The 18,933-nt window shown below is 37.2% G+C and overlaps 1 protein-coding gene across 5 annotated transcripts in view; it reads right to left on the bottom strand.

Moving 5' to 3' along the window:
- Nucleotides 1-3,269: 3,269 nt before the first annotated feature.
- LOC102689507 (dihydropyrimidinase-related protein 2) overlaps nt 3,270-18,933 on the bottom strand; it is a 31,335-nt gene continuing 15,671 nt past the window's right edge. For all 5 annotated transcript variants that reach the window (XM_069180417.1, XM_006625717.3, XM_069180411.1 and 2 more), the window contains 13 exons: nt 16,631-16,719; nt 15,865-16,049; nt 15,134-15,298; nt 14,855-14,916; nt 13,759-13,839; nt 13,158-13,226; nt 12,660-12,780; nt 12,153-12,309; nt 11,720-11,861; nt 10,539-10,709; nt 8,986-9,165; nt 8,287-8,452; nt 3,270-7,059 (listed from right to left, as the gene is read on the bottom strand). In XM_069180417.1, the coding sequence (XP_069036518.1) occupies nt 6,968-7,059; nt 8,287-8,452; nt 8,986-9,165; nt 10,539-10,709; nt 11,720-11,861; nt 12,153-12,309; nt 12,660-12,780; nt 13,158-13,226; nt 13,759-13,839; nt 14,855-14,916; nt 15,134-15,298; nt 15,865-16,049; nt 16,631-16,719 (1,680 nt within the window). In that variant the 3' untranslated portion in view covers nt 3,270-6,967. The remainder of the gene's footprint in view (nt 7,060-8,286; nt 8,453-8,985; nt 9,166-10,538; nt 10,710-11,719; nt 11,862-12,152; nt 12,310-12,659; nt 12,781-13,157; nt 13,227-13,758; nt 13,840-14,854; nt 14,917-15,133; nt 15,299-15,864; nt 16,050-16,630; nt 16,720-18,933) is intronic.

The raw sequence follows: 18,933 nt of genomic DNA on the forward strand, positions 1-18,933 counted from the left end.
AAAGCTCCCTGGGATTTTTAATGACCACAGAGAGTAACGACCTCGGTTTTACGTCTCGTCTGAAGGACGGCGCCTTTTTTCCAGTGTAGTGTGCCCATCACTATACTGGGGCATTAGGACCCACACAGACCGCAGGGTGAGAGCTCCCTACTGGCTCCACTAACACTCCAGCAGCAACCTTAGCTTTCCCAGGAGGTCTCCCATCCAGGCTTCAGTGGGTTGCCAGTTGTGAGTTGCAATTGACATAGCTGCTGACATACTGTTGGATGGCGTCGCGAAAACAGGGCAAAATCGTAGGTTTTCCCATCATTGGAAAATCATCATCATTCTATTCCCTGTAATCCAGGCTCACGATAGCCTAGTGAGCCTACCCCCGGAAAAACTGGGTGCGTGGCAGGACTACCACTTAATAGGACCACAATCCATTGCCGGTGTCGTATCCAATTTACTTTCCCCTTGAAATCTGTGCCCCCATGTGCACACGCTCCACAAAACCTTTCGGGATACTTACAGATATAGGCGCGTTTTTATGCCTTTGTTTATCACGAAATTGATAAAAGGAGTCTTTCCAAAAGACAGGGGAACCCGAAAGAAAGCACACAAAGGAAATGTGATTTGTCTTTACGCGTTATATATATAAATCATTGTATATGTGGACAATGAGAAAAATCATGCGTCCCATGAGATAACGGCGCATGAGTATTTCGCAGGGTAATACAGATTTCAAGGGGAAACTGAACTGGACACCTGACTCATGCACATACATTCATACACAGCACAAGCACAAGGGGGCATACTACAGACGCCAAGTAATCTTGCCTGCATGTTTTTGGAATGTGGAACGAAACGGGAGCACCCGGATAAAACCCACGCACGTCATCACGCAAAAAAAAGAACTGGTTTAAAGAACTGGTAGGCAGTTCCCCTAACCACTGGGCAGCACGATGCCGCGTTTGCATAAAACAAATCTGTGCAGATTCTCCTATACGGTCTTAAAATGTACCCAGGACATACTGTTTATTCCTAACAGCATTATTTTACTTGTGAGAAAAAAACGATAATTCAGAAAAAGCATTTAACACCCGTTTAAAAAGAGTCCTAAAATCCTAAAATATTACAGTCCATTAACATTTTCTCCGACCACTGAATTAAACAACTAAACTCCTATTCAATAGAAAACGCCTTTTAAGTAGACACATTGTATTATACTTTGTAATTACCTTAAAAATGCAGTAATTTTACGATTATGACACCCGGCAAAGGACAACGGGTGGCTCCACTTCTCCAAGTTTTGTCTTAATTTACTAGTTTCCACTAGATAGCGCTGTTTTCCTACTCATGTCAATAACTTAATGCTTTGAACAACAAGACTACGTGGTCCTCCTCAATTCTAGTCTTAAAACTACACAATAGGAAATCCCTTTTTTCTGATCACATCACATCATTTCTAATGTGTATACAAACCCAGCATCTGCAAAATGTCTTTTTAATACAGATGACATGAATGCCTCTTAGCACATGGTCATCAGATGGAATCCCATCTGGGGACAAGTAGCTAAATTATTCACTAAAAATGAAATACAAATAGAAGCAGCAGACAGATAAATTACTTCATGAAAAAGCCTGTACTCATTAAAGTGTTATAGCTCACATTCTTTTTCCTATTGACTTACACCTTTTAATTTGAGTTTTAACACATTTCTTCTTTCAGACTTGCCAATTGTTCAGACTCATGTTGGCCTGTAATAAGAGTGTATATCCCAAACACTCCTTGCTCCAGCAATTTCCTGATGCCTGCATATTCTGGCTCAATAAAAAGCAGATTTTTGGCAGACGTTTTGCAGTTCATTCATCTAGTGCTTGGAATTGCTTCTGGCTAGATTTACATGATAAAAATTAAACTTCTGCACCACTTAAACACAGACTCACAAAACAGCAGACATAGTTTTAAAATGTAATCTTACACTGTTTTAGCTGATGTGTAGACCTCTTGGAAAATTCAAATTTTGATGTGTATTCCCAGGTGAGAATTTCAAGTGATCGTTATCCAAGATTGCACAACAGCAGACTTGAATGACTACAAACTGAATTGCTTTGCATTTCCCTGCAAAGATGTTCCATGCCTTCATTACTTATAAAAGAAGGCTACAGCAGAAGCAAGCGGATTTCCAAAGCCAAGAACATTAAGAATAGGAAGCTATACATGCACAGGCATTAGAGCCGAGTTTTCTAAACAAATACTAATACTCTTTAAATACATTACGCTGTCAGAAGCACAGGGGAAAACCACCATTCTCCACAATTTCTAGTTTGTACCACACGTGTGCTATCTACAGCACAAGGGATATGCAGCTGTCCAGAATTATATACAGGCAACTATATATCCAGTTTTCACCAACGTGGCACATTAATTGTAGCTTAAAGAGTTTCAACATAAAGTGGGAGTCGGTTGCCTCATCATACATTTTACCACACCAGACTTCATGGTGAAGTGTGTGGAACATAAAACAGTATTGTAAGATTTTGGGATATTTCAGTCTAAGATTGTAACATGAAAAACAAGATGACGAAACACCAGACACAATGTGTTGAGAACAAACCACTTATCTGCTTTGACAGACATCATTCAGTACATACAGTAAGAGTGCATGGGTGTTAGCTAAAAAAATGTTTGTAGCAGTTTGCTGCTACAAAAAGCATCCAGTTAAAAATCACCCATCAACAAGGTTTAGACAGCTAGAAGTTCACACCGTTCGTCCCAAGTCTGGGAGTGTTTGCCAACAGGTTGCTGCAAAGTCTTTGGAATACTTTTTATGGTTTGGACTACAACTATTGGTTATTGTGAAGGGTCTTGTGACTGCCAAGCACATTTTGTGACAGTTTGGTCAACTGTTGACAGCAGTGACAATTTTATAGTAAGGGCTGGTACATCTATCATTACAGTAATGTGTGGCATGAAGAGGGGAACATACAGTAATAGTCCAGGAGAGGTTTTGAAGGGATTTCTATTAAGAATCCTAACTTCATTACAACAGAACACCTGGAATGAATTGAAATAGCAAATCAGGAAGAGACAGCAGAGTCCATGCTTTCATGCTACTATCACAGAAATCATTCATGTAAAAGTTGGCCTAACCTTTTGTCATAATTTTGCCAAGACTGCTCTTTACAGCCATCTGGTTTCTAGTCTTTTCAGTGTTTTGCAGCCCCACTGACAAAATTGTGCTTCTAAGCATGGAGGTTTCATAAAAAGTACAGACTCAAGACACTGAAACAACACCAGATTTTATTACGAGATCTCATGTTGGATATAACAAGATTATTGTGGTACTTAAAGAAATGAACTGAAAGCGTTTATCTTTTTAATTTTTTAATTAACCATCAATGGAATTCTTTCCAGCGAGACAAGCATCCCAACCCATAGCCTACGAACATACACCATCAACATTTTTACTTTAAACAACGGGGAAAAACAAAATAATAGTGAAACAAAAATGGACACCAAAATACTCTCAGTCTGCGCTTTACTTACATCACATACTAGCAGGATATGGAAATGTCTGACCTGACAAAACTAGAAGGACTACAGCATCTTGGAGGAGTGAGTGAGGGGGACTTAAAGTAGCAGTTTATATTCTCCATGTTTTCCTGTTATTCAATTTCTTCATGTCTCATATCCTGTTTACATACTCTGTGACATCCACTGCAGATATTTTTGCTTATTGTGGCGAAAGCTGGATATTGGACTTTGAAAGCCAAAATGTTAAGGGCATGTGTTGCACATCAGCATTATACAATTCCAACTGCAAAACATTTGGCCAGTGAGCGTGGGTGATGTACTTTTCCTTGCCTAATTCAGCTCCTAGCAAACAGCTTTGAGAACACATTGCATCAGGCACCGAGTCATGGATTTAGAGAACTAGACTGTAGTAGTGAATTGACTCTCATAGAAATACTGTGAGCTTAAACAGCAGAGGGAAATCAATACTGTAATACAAATCAATCAAGAAATAACAGGAACACAAGGAATATATAAACCAGTCCTTTAAGAGTGCCATTCCAAAGTTGTCTTTTAGACAACATAAAAAAAGAGGTAGGCAAATGAGTTCAAAATGATCCCCTAAACCAAATGTACATTATTCTTTGGAAAAATGAGCTTAAATTGTAAAATCCCTATCAGAAGGTACTATCAGAATTTAGCAAGATCATACAGCAATTGCCTATAGAGGCTATCATTAAAAAAAATTCTGCTCCAGTTCACAAGACTATGAATATAATCATGCTTTAGTCCAAGATCTCACTTCAGGGGGTTCTTAAATGGCAAGTGCCTCTAATATAAAGAAAAACGGCAAACAACTCCCAAATGCAATGTTATTCTAATAGCACCAGGTCCAGGATTGTTGCTAGGTGAACTTCAGATCCAACTCTGTTGTCATGACAAACAAAGAGCTAAGGCATGGTTGCTGAAAGATGTTGCCCAGGCAACCCTGTTGCTACAACAGCTGGACAACCAAAGGAAAAAAAAAGATGGAAAAGCAAGCAAAATACTTCTGGTCTCAGGATAATACAGCCACTGCTTTGCCAAATTGCACTGTACACGCTTTTAAAAAATCAGGCTTACAGCTATGGGAATAGAAGAAATAAGCATTACTTCTTTTTTTAACCCCATATTGCCTACCTCTTTTCAATTTGCATAATCAAACACCAAGCAAGCGAATAGGAGACTCATGCTAACAGCCAATATACTATTCTGGGTTCAGTATGAACTTTTTTTTCTTAAAAAACAAGACGATTGAAGTGTTAAAATAAACATTTCTTAAGGATAAAAAACAAGTGCATCAATGAGAAGAGGAAAAGGAAGACTGAAGTGAATTCCTGATGAACTACTGAGCTTTGAGTTACAGAAAGTCTTGTAAAAAACTCAAGGCATTCATATAACTGGGATTCTGAATTTTAAAACCCAACAAATTTTACAAGAAAAAAACTAAAATACTGCAAATTGTACATCATTGTATAAATCATCATAACAAGAAATTATATTCTCTAAGCCTCTCAAAAATAGTTACAGCAATGTGAACCATAATATATCCACAGCTCCAGAGACGGGTTTCCTTCAGCATGGATATGTCAACTTTAAATTCCTATCCAAAGATAGTTTTATCCAAAAAGATTAGAACCCAAAATGATTCTAACAGATCAGTGGGTCAATAACTATTGCTAGTCACTCTCTCTGGGAGCCCTCTGTTTTCTAAAGGACAAAGAGGTCAAGTTACTTGCTGGCAAAGCTAGTTAGAAGCAGTAACCTGCTGGTAACAAACACTTCTTTCCCTTAGCCTGCATACCTGTTATGATACCAATGCGGAAGCTTTTTTTATAAACTTTTTATTGCATAGGCACATTTGAAATTAATACCATCTTTCAGGTGATCTATACTGGTTTTGGTTAATTTATTAATGGAAAAACAGATTACAAACAGCTATTTGATCTATGTTGACATTTATAGATGTCTATGGTGTGAAGAAAAGGATATAATTCGACCAATGTACAGTAATCCACCATTTCAATTTTTTTGGAAAAGGAATGTTTTGCTTATTGGAGTATGTTTAAACTTATTCTCAAACCGTGCAGAAAGTTAATTTTATTACAGGAATTACAGAACAGCTGTAACAGGTAACAGTTATGTTAATAAAAGAACCTGATAGCATACTTGAAAACATCTGCATTTTCACAGAAGCAGTATACTGTATGCACAAAAATCTAGTATTTACAAATCAACTGATGCCAATTTAATAGTGCCTAACTTCAGAAAGATGACTATACTCAAATGTTTTTAAACCCAGTTAATAATACCCTTTTATTACACCCTGAAGGTACTGTTTAGCCACACAATTTAATAACTTGGTATAATAAAAAGATGGAATTATGTGACATGATCTGCAAAATTAGTGTTCTATAGTGCAAGCTGATTCTGAGTTTACCCTGAACTCTAAATAGTCATGTAACACCTACTCTTCACATGCCTAATGCAAGACAAAAAGGGTATAAGAATGAATGAATTTATCACATTTGTCTAGAATATTATTCTGACCTTTATGATAGATGTCTAATTCATTCAAATATAAACCTTATACACAGCTCCAACAAGCTATACTATTAAATTACCCTCAGTCCTTCTTTGCAAACATGTTGTTTTAGGTGAAGTGTACCTAGTGTCTCTCAGCTGTTTCAACCATATCTAATATTTAATTTATAGACAACGCCCACTTAGGGTTAAACATCATTCCAGAACAAAACATTTAAACATTTTAGAGAACCAAGTAGGACCTCAAATGCCTCTGGATGTGGAAATGTCAGGGGAAAACTTCACCTCAGATATATCTCACCTTTGATGCTTTGGCCTGCTGTGAGGAAAGGAACAAAAATATTTCAAGGGACTGCACCCTTAAACAAAGAGATAACATAAAAACATATAAAAAAGAAATAAATAGTCTCCTTGAAGACTTTGCTGAAGAGCCCCCACCACTCCTCCCCACAATGAAATACTGATCCTTAAATATAACAAGAATAGAAATCCTCCTTTCTGTGTAACAAAAAACGATCCCAAATGAAACCTTTTTGTCTTTTCATTAAAGACAAAAAACAGCTCAGTCTTAATTCACTTAACTCTTCCTTTTCGTAAACAATGGTGTATGGCAGGAGGATAACACAGTATAAAACACTAAATAATACAGTCTGGAGTGCTCGGACATGGAGTGTTCTTTTTTTAATGAGGCAACTAATTTCATTTTAGTAGATGTCTCCACATTGGGTTGCAGGATGGGGAGTGGGGGTGGGGTTGAGGATAAGGTAGTAGGGAGGGGCTGAGCCAGGTAGACGGCAGGGACCTTCTTGGGCTCAGATTTGGTGGTGGGTACAAACTCAATGCTAGAACCCGCCTCCAAACCCCCCGTTTATCCAATGGGACAGCTTAACCCAGACTGGTGATGTTGGCACGTCCACCCGGGGGTGCCACAATGCGCTGAGTGGTGCGTCGAGGGACGTTGTCATCAATCTGGGCCCCTGTAAGACCCAAAAAATTAAACGAAACCAGAAGAACAATGCAGCCAAAACTGTAAAGAAAAAATAAAACCCCTGTTCTCTAAATGATAACATACTCCTTGTCTCAGACTAGTTTTGTCTTGTTGGATCAAAAGGGAAGCTTTACAATACTTTATACTTTATAATACTATAAGCACATTACAGTATAACGTGACACATCATTTACATTCTGTGACCCTAGGTGCTTTATGCAAAACACACTATTGCTTGTCCTATAAAGAAGTATTTTGTACAAAAAATATAAAACAAGTAAGCCAATAATGCAATTATGATCTCCAATCTCAGTTACACACTTCCCCATTATAACATGACATTTTATAGCATTTAACTGGTATACCTTCCATTTCCAACCCAATGCAATTTCACTTGAATGTTTCGGATACAAAATCTGAAATATGGCAGGAAGCACATCTTTGTTAAAATGAAACTCAAATGAAGGTGGACAAAGTGAGAGAAGACAAACGTCCACCTGGAGTTTTAAAATGCACTGCAGAATTTTTTTAGAATAACTAAAATATAGAGTAGCGAAACTCAATGGAAAAAATGTACTGTAATAATGGAACAGACTATTCACTTCAGTTCTGCAGGTACCTTAACAGGGAGTTTGATTTTGATAACAGGGAGTCTCTGATACAATATTGTGAGCAAAGGAAGAGAAATTTAACAGGGACTTGGAAGATCAGCCTGAATTTAAAGTAAGGGGTAGCTTTGATGCTTTTGTAGAGGCGTGCTATTAGATAAATGAATATTAAAGTTGTATGACATCTTCCAAAAAGTAAACTTTGTAAAGACTGGCTTTTTAAATATTATTTTAATTAAGTCTTCCAATTTTAATTATACTAAGATAAAAGCTACAGAGACTGGATTAAAGTTCTTTTGCAGGACTAAAGTATCCTTTGCACTAACTTTGTTATCCTTTACCAGTCATAAAGTGTTTATAATATGAAATTCATTATTGAGTCCAAAAGACATGTTATAGAGGGGTGCAACTGTGTTGTTATAGTTCCTTGGTTGTTCTGTGGCATTATTTTTCATTCAATAAACACAGTGTTATTAAAAACAATATAAAATATTTATCATCCATCAGTATTTTCCAAATTGTGTAGTCTAGAAAGCTAAGCATTTCTTATTTTACTTTGTGCAACAGACTGCACAAAGCTTAGTGTATATCTGTGTATATAAACTCACCTGACAGGCTGAACCCGGACTGGTGCAGGTTACGCACTGGCTGGGCCTGCTGTTTGGCAGGGGAGGTTTTGGCAGAGGAGGCTGGGGTGACAGTTTTTGGGGTCACTGAAACTTCACACACTGGTCCATCATACAACCCTCGGGGGACCCCTCGCAGCTCCGCCAGCTGGAAACACCAACAACGCTTTCAGTACTACAAACCGTAATTACATCATATGGCAGTCAATTTGAATTGCTTTCTTTTAGCAAAAACAGGTGGAAATAAATACACCCAACATACATTTTTTGCTAAAATGATCATCTTGACTGCTCTTAATAAGCAAATAATGCACAAACATCTGCTGTTGCAGAGCTGCTTACAACAAGAGCATGGTTTTAGATTAACCCAAAGTATGGAATAGAAGGAGGTTCACTAACTTACAAACTATGACATACTGTAAGTCAGAGCAGTGTTAGAGGTTGAATCAAGAGCCTTTTACATTAAAGAATGGACCATATAGCTTAATTCCCAAAGTGATCCCTTCTAAGTAAACAGTCTTAGAATTTATTTTTCTTGCAAAACCTACAAATTAAATAAGTGTACAAAAAAGAAGGCAAAAACTTCTGAAAAGTCCTGTCATTTGCTTCCGTACAGCAGCATAGTACGCAGTCCTGGGCATAAGGGTATACACTGTTTTGCAGAAAGATGGAAATTCTCACCCGGCTGCGAGCTTTTATTCTCTTGTAGACATAGTCAGGGAAGGGCTTGCGGGGAATGTAGCGGCCTGTACCCTCTGTGGTGTGAAGGGTCCCATCCTCCAGCACAATTTTTCCTTGGCTGATCACAACCAGAGGGGCACCACGTACCTCCGTCCCTTCAAAAATGTTGTACTCCACAGCCTGAAGATAGGAAAAAATTAATTCACAGATAAAGTGGGTGCAAGGATCCTATAATTATGAATATTAGTAAACTGCACTTAGTAAAAAAGCAGAAATCAGGCTAATGCATTTTCAAAATGTATTACAATATTAGGTTCAGCACAGTACTATTAATGCTAGAGGGATAAAATCCTAAAGTAATGACAATTCACTTAAATGTGTACATATTCTGCGTAACCTACTCTTACAGCTATTAAGAGTCTTAAGAGTTTAAACTGTGTAACACCTGGCAGTGTAAACATTTCCAGCTTCAAAGCAGAGGGGATGTTTGCTGAGATGTGGGCCCAGAGTCTTTGATCAAAGCACATCATAAAGTTTACCTTGGTTTTACCTTAGTTAATTAAGTTGTGGATAAGTGTCAATCAACAGTCCAGAAACACACCATATAAGATCAGATTAGGAAGTAAAAAAGGAGAAGAGAAAAAGAAGAAAAGAAAGGAGACTGCATGACAGGAGAAAAAGAGAGGGTACTTGAAGCTTGCGCCAGGCAAGAGCCCCTGCTTCATGATTATTAGAACAAAAATGGAGCTAAGTATTTGAACCTTGCTAGGGAGAGAGTGCTATTCTATGTTTTTAGGGAATTTTGATTTCCTGAGTCAATAACACCTTGGTTAAAAATGGCCTTGCTTAGGGGTGCTTTTTTCAGAATAGAGAGATGGGCTCCCATTTTTTGTGGTTTGCAGAGAAAGAAATTTAACTGCAGGTTCCATTGCATTCTATTTGGAATACAGTTGATCTCTTATTTTGGCCTCTGTAGACATTTTTAGAGATTAGTACTTGGTAACAGTTTGGGGTTTTCTGGGCAATTAGGACGTTAGGCCACTGGAATGCCTTTTCTGTAAACATGCGAATACAGAAATGTGTGTTGTATGTTTATGTTTTTGTGCAGTGTTTATAATGTCATTGTTAATAAACATTTGTTTAACCAAGTGTGCCTAGAGTGTTACTCTTTTTATCAAAGCTGTGTCAGAGAACAGAAAATTCAAGTGCCTCTAACTATACCAACCACTTGGGTATATTCTGTCATAAATCACTTACAAGTTGGGGGTTATGAATATTTCTTTTATTATTGACTATTCCAGTAGATCAATTCCTGTTTATTCTCCATTTTCAAAACCACCCCACTCTCTAATACTACAATAACATTAATGTTTCACAATTAAAATCAAAATCTAATTTTCCATTTACTTTGACAGAAGAACTAAGTGATGTAAGCAATTATAGTTATTTTATCTAACTCTGATAAGATGTAGTTAGTATTTGTGGCACAGTTAATCAGAGGTATGCATGTTGAAATTAATTTCTTAAATTCCACATAGTTCTGGCTCACTCACCAGATTGTGGCTCTTGGCAGAGATGATCTTGACAGTGTCTGGATCCCACAGGACCAGGTCAGCATCAGAGCCCACCGCAATGCGGCCTTTGCGTGGGTACAAGTTAAAGATCTTGGCAGCATTAGTGCTGGTGACTGCAACAAACTGGTTCTCATCCATCTTCCCTGACACCTATAACACCCCAGTGACAAATCAGAGAACTTTATTGAGACAGAAAAGTTAACATATCACCAGAAAAGGGGTATTGATGGCCTTAGTTCAAAAAAATAAGTTTTAACACAACATAAAGGCCAGAAAAGAAGGTCTGAATTCCCTGATGAAGATTCCTGGATCGAAACAGATGTTAGCATGATTTTGTCTAAAGTCAATTTTAAGTTCTCTGATCAAAAGTATCTTGTTGGTGTACATTTATGCACAATTTACTAATTGCTATAAAAGTTTTTATAGCTTTTAATTAGTTAGCTGCAGCAAAAAAAATAAATAAAATCCCTTCTACATGCACTGCGCTTTGGGATAAGGGCAGCAGACTGAGTAAATTAAATGACAGTGAGAGCAATTTAATCCTGAACCATTTCCCGTTCCCCAGCACTAACCACTTCTATATTCCTCTTTTTATTCCCATAAAGCCCATGAATCCCAATTGGAGATTCCAATATAGAAGAAAAAATATACACAAGCTCCATTAAGAACTGGGTACAGCAGGACAAAAGAGAAATGTGAGAGTGGTTGTTTGTTTCAGGACATTTTCTCCTTTCAAAGTCTTCAACAGGCTACGTTGTTGTGGGGTGTTTCGTACAGAAAACATGATAGGTGTTTTTGAAGAGCATAATGATTAGATCAACTTGGATGTTAATGCAAAACACAACAATAATAATATACTAAATGCACTCAAGTAATGCAATTTGTATAAGACACTGTAAATTTACTTAATTTATTTAATTCAACTGCAACCCAATAGCTGATCATTTTTTCATACCAGAATAATTTTAAAAAATAACATATAAACATTCATTTATTCTCTGGTATTAATACACTAAATTATTCACTCAACACTTCATTTTATAATTAAATTTGAAGACACACTTGAGAAAAAGATAAAATCTTAGCTGCTACAGAGTTTCTAAGAAACTAGTCATGATATAAGGAAAAAATTCTATAAGGGGGAGACCGTATTTTCTTACCACAGACTTGTCCCAGATAATCGAGAGTCTCTCTTCAGTGCCATTGGTGCCCTCAGGGATCAGTGTGAAGTTGTCTTTACCCACTGCACGCTGGGCAGTGTTGAAAGTACAGTGAGCACTGCCAGTCACTTGCAGGTCACCACTGTGGAGGAGAGAGTCACATAGGGGATTCAGTGCTTGACATGGCTTAGCTCTACAGCATACAACAGTACGTTTAGGTAAGGGTTTTCTACTGCAAGAGTATTATGCCTCTGTATGAATTTTTATGAAGTGCATTTGTTCAACTGTAAATCTAAACATTCTAAACTGTACATAACACAAAAAGTTTTTTTAGCAAGCAGTCCACATTTGTCAATAATGTTATCAATATAACTCTTAGGATTTAAAGCCCCAGATTTCAACAGATCTAAGTAAACAAGTTAAGATCACACACCAGGAGAGAAGAGAGTTGAGATAGTCAGGGGTAGTGGGGTCTGGGCTCAGAGGGGGAGATGTAACAAAAGCAGCAGCTTTGGCCCAGTTCTTGCTCCAGTAATGAGATCCATCGGTACCCAAGCTAGCCGAGATGGGTTCTCCATATACCACAGTGCCTGCACCAGCAAAGTGCAAAAAATGAAAACAATGGCAAAGAAAATGTTGACTAAAGCACTAGGGTACACATAAGTCATCACTTGATGTTGAAGTAAACAATCCTCAGGTAAGATTCCAATAAGACAAGTGTCACAGTAAGGTTTTAAATATCAGAATGTAGATCCATCACTGATGTGGACTAAAAATGACAAGGTATAATTACAAAAAAATTGGCTTCCTAACTTTAGGAATGCTCCATAATGCTTGTTTTCTTATTTTTGTTTGGGACAAGTATATTTTATCTAATGCTAAATACCATTATTAAATACACTAAAACCATACTTGTTCTGGGACAGGTTACAGGACTTACCTTTCTTCCTTGCCAGCGCAATGACATCAGCGGCACTTTTGCTCATCACCTTGGTGATGTACAGTGGGCAGTTGGTCTGGTTGGCAACAGTGATGGCACGGTTCACAGCCTCAGCTTCCACCTGAATCGAATCAAAACACTTCGCATCAGACAAACTAGTCTGTGTTCTGTAACCACAGATAACCTTAATGTAAAGAGCCGATAGTCTTAAAAAGGACCGAGTAATGTCGTACTGTAACTAGCACAATAAATTTCCTTTGTAAAGAAACCTTGCAAACCGTGGTGATCACTAATTACGGAGAAATGGACATCTGAGGATGTCTAGCCACAGTAATACTATCCATTAATTGCTGATTAAAGATTTTTCTTCTAGAAAATTAGGAGAACATTTTGCTTTTACACTGGCAAAGGTCTGAACTTCTCAAGTGCTGTACTGCACATCAATGCTGAGAGACGCCTGCTAAAACCCTGGCTGTTGAGGGCAGAGGAAATCTGTACCTCTTCTGGACGACTCAGCACATGACCCTCTGGCCCCGTGATCCCCTGCTCTAGAATCCGGCGCTGCTCCTGTAAAAACAACAGAATTATTACCAAAACAACAAGAACCGTAACAGAGAAAAAATAAGTTAAAAACAAGAGGAAACCACTTATAAGCCAATTATATCACAATATTTATATAACAAAGTAAGAGAAGCAGTAGTAATCTTTCTTTAAATAAGACTGGACTGCCTTGAAATCTTAGTGAAACAGTATTAGTTTTGTTTCTTATCAGTGAAGTCATTTCTAATTTAGGATTCATAGCTCCTCTCCTTGGTTCTAGGCAGTCTGTGGAAACTATCTAACAAATGCATGCGCTTCCCAAAAATGTTAACCGCTTCTATAATCAGAAAAAAGTCCCTGCGCTACAACTCTACCACTATAGTCATGAAAAGAAGCATTTTTGTATTGCACACAGTGAGCAAATTCAATTAAACAGACATGACAATGTAGATGACCAGAGGACAAAGACACATAATAATACTGTAATACGCTTTTGAGGCTATATACACCTGGAAAAGATTAGTTCATATTAAAATAAAGACTGATTCTGGTGTTTTACCTCAGCAATGATGTCTCCATTCTCTGCATGGACCTGTGCAATCGCACCCAGGTCCCTGATCACACTGAAGACCTCATAAATCTGAAAGAGAAAACCTCATCAGGGACTGAAAGAACTCAGATCAGTATGGTGTGTGAAAATGTCAACTTATAAATCTAAATTTTAGTGCAACTTTATATAAAGGAAAACAATTTCCTGCTGGGAACAAAACATACAAAATGTCTGTAGCATTATAGAGTTTCATATTTCTGAGGGTTTATTCAAAATAAATGTCCTCTCCATCTACTAACTCCATTTTCATATATCTAACAAGCTTATTATTCATCTTTCCTTTCAACTGTTTCACCCTGCTTTAAGCAGATAATGAACTGGAGATTTACTCTTTTAGGAAATTCCTGAAAGACAAGTGAGGATTAATATTAATAGTCTTCAGCCTTTTTTTATAATATAATTGAAATACATTAGTTTTATTTTATCAGGTCAATGTTTTTATTTTTCAATTGCTGCATTTCTGCAAATGATTTCTAACATGATTATGCAGCTGTAACAAGTCACAGAAAACAGGAAGTGCTTTCTGTGTAGATGTAATACCAATAATCTCTGGTGACAAAACCACAAATAAATATTCCCATAAGTGCTTCAGCATGGAAATTTAATTCAGATTTCAATCTTCACAAGTATCAACTCATCAACCAAGACATTTGAGTAAAAACTTGATTGTGGTAAGAAAGCACTGTCTTTTTTCTTTTAAATAGAATCAGTATGTTAGTTCCCTGCTTTGGTGGCAAATGTACCTCTTCCTTTAACCTACAGTGCTATAAAAATAAAATATTTGTCAACAATAAAATGAGAAAAATAGAAAAGGTGAGAAAAAAATCCAAGTTTGTGATAACATCCATTCCAGGTTTTGTAAATTGCAAGATCTTATGTAAACTAACATTGTATAATAGCAATTTCAAAATTGTTACTGTCTTTTAGATTTGCATACAGAAGACATGAAAAGAGCCTTCAAGCTCCTAAAATGGATCAAACTAGTCTGCAATGGGAATCGATGTTTATATCCATGTTCCTGCAACTTGAAGATATCCAATCATACCTGGGAATCAGAAAGCTGGAAAACATCCTTGTAGGTCATGTAGACAAGGAAAGAGTTGACACCTAAAGACAAAATACTACATTAGCAGAGCTTTTATCAGGGAACTTCTTTATAGGAAGCAATAGAATTTAAGCACTTGGAAGAGATTTACTGGCAACTGAATAAAAAGTCAGGGTTGAGGGAAGATAAGTTAGCCGTATTCTAAACTAAGGAGAATAATGTAAGAGATTAAAAATGTACAGACAATATATTAGCAGCAAAAATAGAATGAGGACATACCATGATCCTTCACCAGAGTCTCCATCTCTTCCTGGACACCTCTGTGCCACTCTGTGATGTCCACGTGCAGCGAGTAATCGCAGCAGGACTTGTTGTCTGCCCATTCACGCCACTGCTCAAATGCAGACACCAGACTGACACCAGGCTCAGGAACCACATGGTCAACTGCCCAAACAAAGAATCTCCATCATATTCTGCCCCCAGGGTTGAGTACTACCACATGGTTATCATTTTTTTTTTTACCACCACCAAAACATGCATCAGAAAGCCTTAGTACATGTAAATTTATATTAAATTAACATGAATGGTACATGACCTAAATTGAAATAAAAAAGTATGTCTCAGACAAGGCCATAAAAGTACAGTATAAAGTGCAAATACAAAAAAGTAAAAAGAAGAACATACAGTAAACGAGCAGTCAATAATTGTTTTATAAATGACTCGTTCTTCCAAGTATTCCAGAATTTATCCAACAATAATAAACTTTCTTTCCTTTCCTCCCTTATTATTAAAGCTGAAACTGAAACTTTTATTAGGCAAAAGACTATGAGGGAAGCTCAAATACCAGACCATCTCTTTATACATTTTTCATACAAAAATTTGTTAGTTTGGCTAACTGTTTGATAAACTGAGAATTCAAGATGTGGCTGTCCTGAAGATTTAAAATGAGAGGCCTGATATTTGACTCCACCTGCCCTAAAACATTCAAAGAATTAGTAAGTCAGCCATACTGATCATTGTTGTTCCCCCAGCAAGTGCGGCGCGGGTGCCCTGGTAAAAGTCATCTGCTGCTGTCATGCCCCGGTCTGGCATCTGGAAGCGAGTATGTACATCAATCCCGCCAGGAATTACCATGCGGCCATGGGCATCGATGGTTTTCACCCCTCCAGGAACAATCAGGTTCTCTCCAATTTGTCTAAGAAAGAGCGTTTGTGTTAGTGCTGCCCCCAGCTGTATAAAATCTTGCTTCAAGTCATAAATATTCACAAAACTGGAAAACAATTTCCACTGATGAATCTAGTGCATTCAAAGACATACTCCAATACAATTCTAGGGCAACATAGTGTATGCCAGTTGTCGTGCCACCAAGGTTCTTAGTTGGTTTCATTACTTAATTAACTGCATAACTAATACTTCCAACCAGGGCCTACGGTGTGTTATTGGAAACTGTACCTTTAATGAGGTTGAAACAAAAACCATAAGACAATGGGTTCTCAGAGAACTGAGTTGGGAAAACCTGCTGTACCTTATGCATCAATGAATCCCAATTACTTTTAAACAAGGCTTAGATTGTTATACTCTGGGTGAACAGATTCAAAATGACAACACTCAAAACCAATGCAATCCACTCATGTACTAAAATTAAGTGGGTAAGACGATCCAAGAATGTTTCAGTCATGACGTCCCACTATCAATGCATCTACACAGCTCTTTGCAATCGTAATTGTGAAGGCTGCATTCACACCAAGAAAGAAACAAATTGTAGGAAACACTTACTTGATAAGTCCATCTTCCATATAGATATCAGCATAGAAAGACTGGTCATCATTCACAATTTTACCTCCTTTGATCAACAGCCGGTCACTCTAGTTAAGGGGGAAAAAAAACAGAAATGAGTTTTACCAAAAATAAACTCCTGAGCACTCTTCTCTAAGCACAAGTATTGATTTATGTTTTCAAGTGCAGTTACATGCTCATCTAATAATTTAAATAACATACAGTAACCCTAAGACTATGAAACTGAGAAATTAAGATAAAATAAACTATTCACGTTACTCCAACACTAAGTGGACAGTATCATACATTTGCAGAATGTTTATAATGTCTGGTATTGTAAGTTTCACATCTTGCCTGATGCCCAAGAAACTAATTACAGCTTACAAATCTGAAATGCTCTGTAATTATAATTTATACTTATACATTACTGAGGCTGACCCTTACATTCTGAAAGTTCAGTTTGAGCAACAGTTTACATATATAATATTGTTGTAGTTATGAAAGATTAGCATGTTTGCAGTTACCATCTTGATTGCTTTATTTTGAAGTGTTGGAACAATGGTTATGTTTCTGTATTTAAACAGCTGTCAAATGTTTATGCAAGTTATAATGTCATTAAGATCACCATATTAACGCATAAATATTCAACAGTCACTGGGCAATTTCAAGTGAAGTCATTAAGACAGAAACTCACTATGGAATAGACCATAGCACAAACCCATACAGAAGTCATACAGAAAGGGAAAAAAGCAAGGATAGGAAAGACAGTATCATGTATCATCTTTGGCTAAGGATCTGCGCCTGTGGCTGGAAGGTTGCCAGTTCAAATCCCATGGCTGGTAGAGGAATCCTACTCCGTTGGGCCCCTGAGCAAGGCCCTTAACCCCAGCTGCTCCAGGGGCGCCGTATAAATGGCTGACCCTGTGCTCTGACCCCAGGCTTCTCTCTCCATCTGTGTCTATATGCCTGTTTGTCTCATGGAGAGCAAGCTAGGGTATGCGAAAAGACATTCCTATAGCAAGAAATTGTATATGGCCAATAACGTGATCTTATCTTATCTTCCCTTCTCTCAAGGTAAGCTGAATGCTGAACAAGTACCAGACTTATTATAAAAGAGAACCTGTGGTCCTATATTAGAAATTATGAAAAATATAACTGAAAAAATGATCTCCCATTTTTAGTGATGCACTGTTAGAATAGGAAAATGGATCCACATATATTTTTGAGGATATTTAACGCTAATTACAATCACTTTCATTAACACAAAGATTATTGCTCTATCAAGGCATTTTGTGTATTAAGAGTTTAGGGACAGAATAAAGAGTCTAAGTCTCCAAAAGGTATAGCTCTTGGAACTCACAGAAATGTACAAATCTGTTTATAGAGTTACCTATAAAAAACCATTGTTTTTTTCATAGTTGTGTTACTGCTAATTAATATTTATCCTGAGTATTACTCTAATAACATTACTTTTGAGCATGATTATTACTCTTTTAAGCTATGGCTGAGAGCAAAAACAAATTGTTTTCATGTAATGATTTGCAATCCCTAACTCAGGACATTATTAATTTATTTGCTGAGCAAGATGATGTCAGTACAATTTTAAATTGATTGAATAACCTCCCAGTTTTGTAATTTAATACCCCAATGTTGTAACAATATAAATCTTTTTACAAAGACACTACACAGGTATAGAATCTTAAAAATGAAGTACTAAAACATAGCTGTAAAAGACTGAATACAGCTTTTAGTTGATAACACAAATCTGTGACAGTTATATTTTACTGGGCTCCTAAACACTATTACAACAGTTTTGATGTTTTAATCATTATTGTCCAGTACCAAATGTTTAATGAAAAAAACATCAGAAAGCTTTACAACATACCATGAAAGGAAATCATCACATCACTTCAATAGAACGCAAATCGCAAAACAGCATTTTAAGTGAGGTCAGAATCTCCCAAGCAGGAATCACAGCCGACCACAATAGACATTCCTGTTTGGATCACTACCAGGACTGGGCAACACTCACAGCTCTCATGGTAAAATAGCGACATAGCTCAGCTGCTCAGGGCTTTATCACAATATAAACACATCTCATTCTGAAAGAGAGCACAAAAAAAACAGAGCCAGGGCCAAGAAAGCAAGTTGGTCTACATAACGGAGAACACTGCTGGAGTGAAATCACTCCTGTATCTTTATTCTGATTCTTACAAATGTGTTCCTCATTCAAGCTACTACAGTATGTGTTAGGGTGGTGATGGCCTTCTTCTGTACAATAACTTAAATACAAATATATTCTG

The sequence above is a fragment of the Lepisosteus oculatus genome, chromosome 2 (assembly GCF_040954835.1).
Source record: "Lepisosteus oculatus isolate fLepOcu1 chromosome 2, fLepOcu1.hap2, whole genome shotgun sequence".
Classification (NCBI taxonomy): Eukaryota; Metazoa; Chordata; class Actinopteri; order Semionotiformes; family Lepisosteidae; genus Lepisosteus; species Lepisosteus oculatus.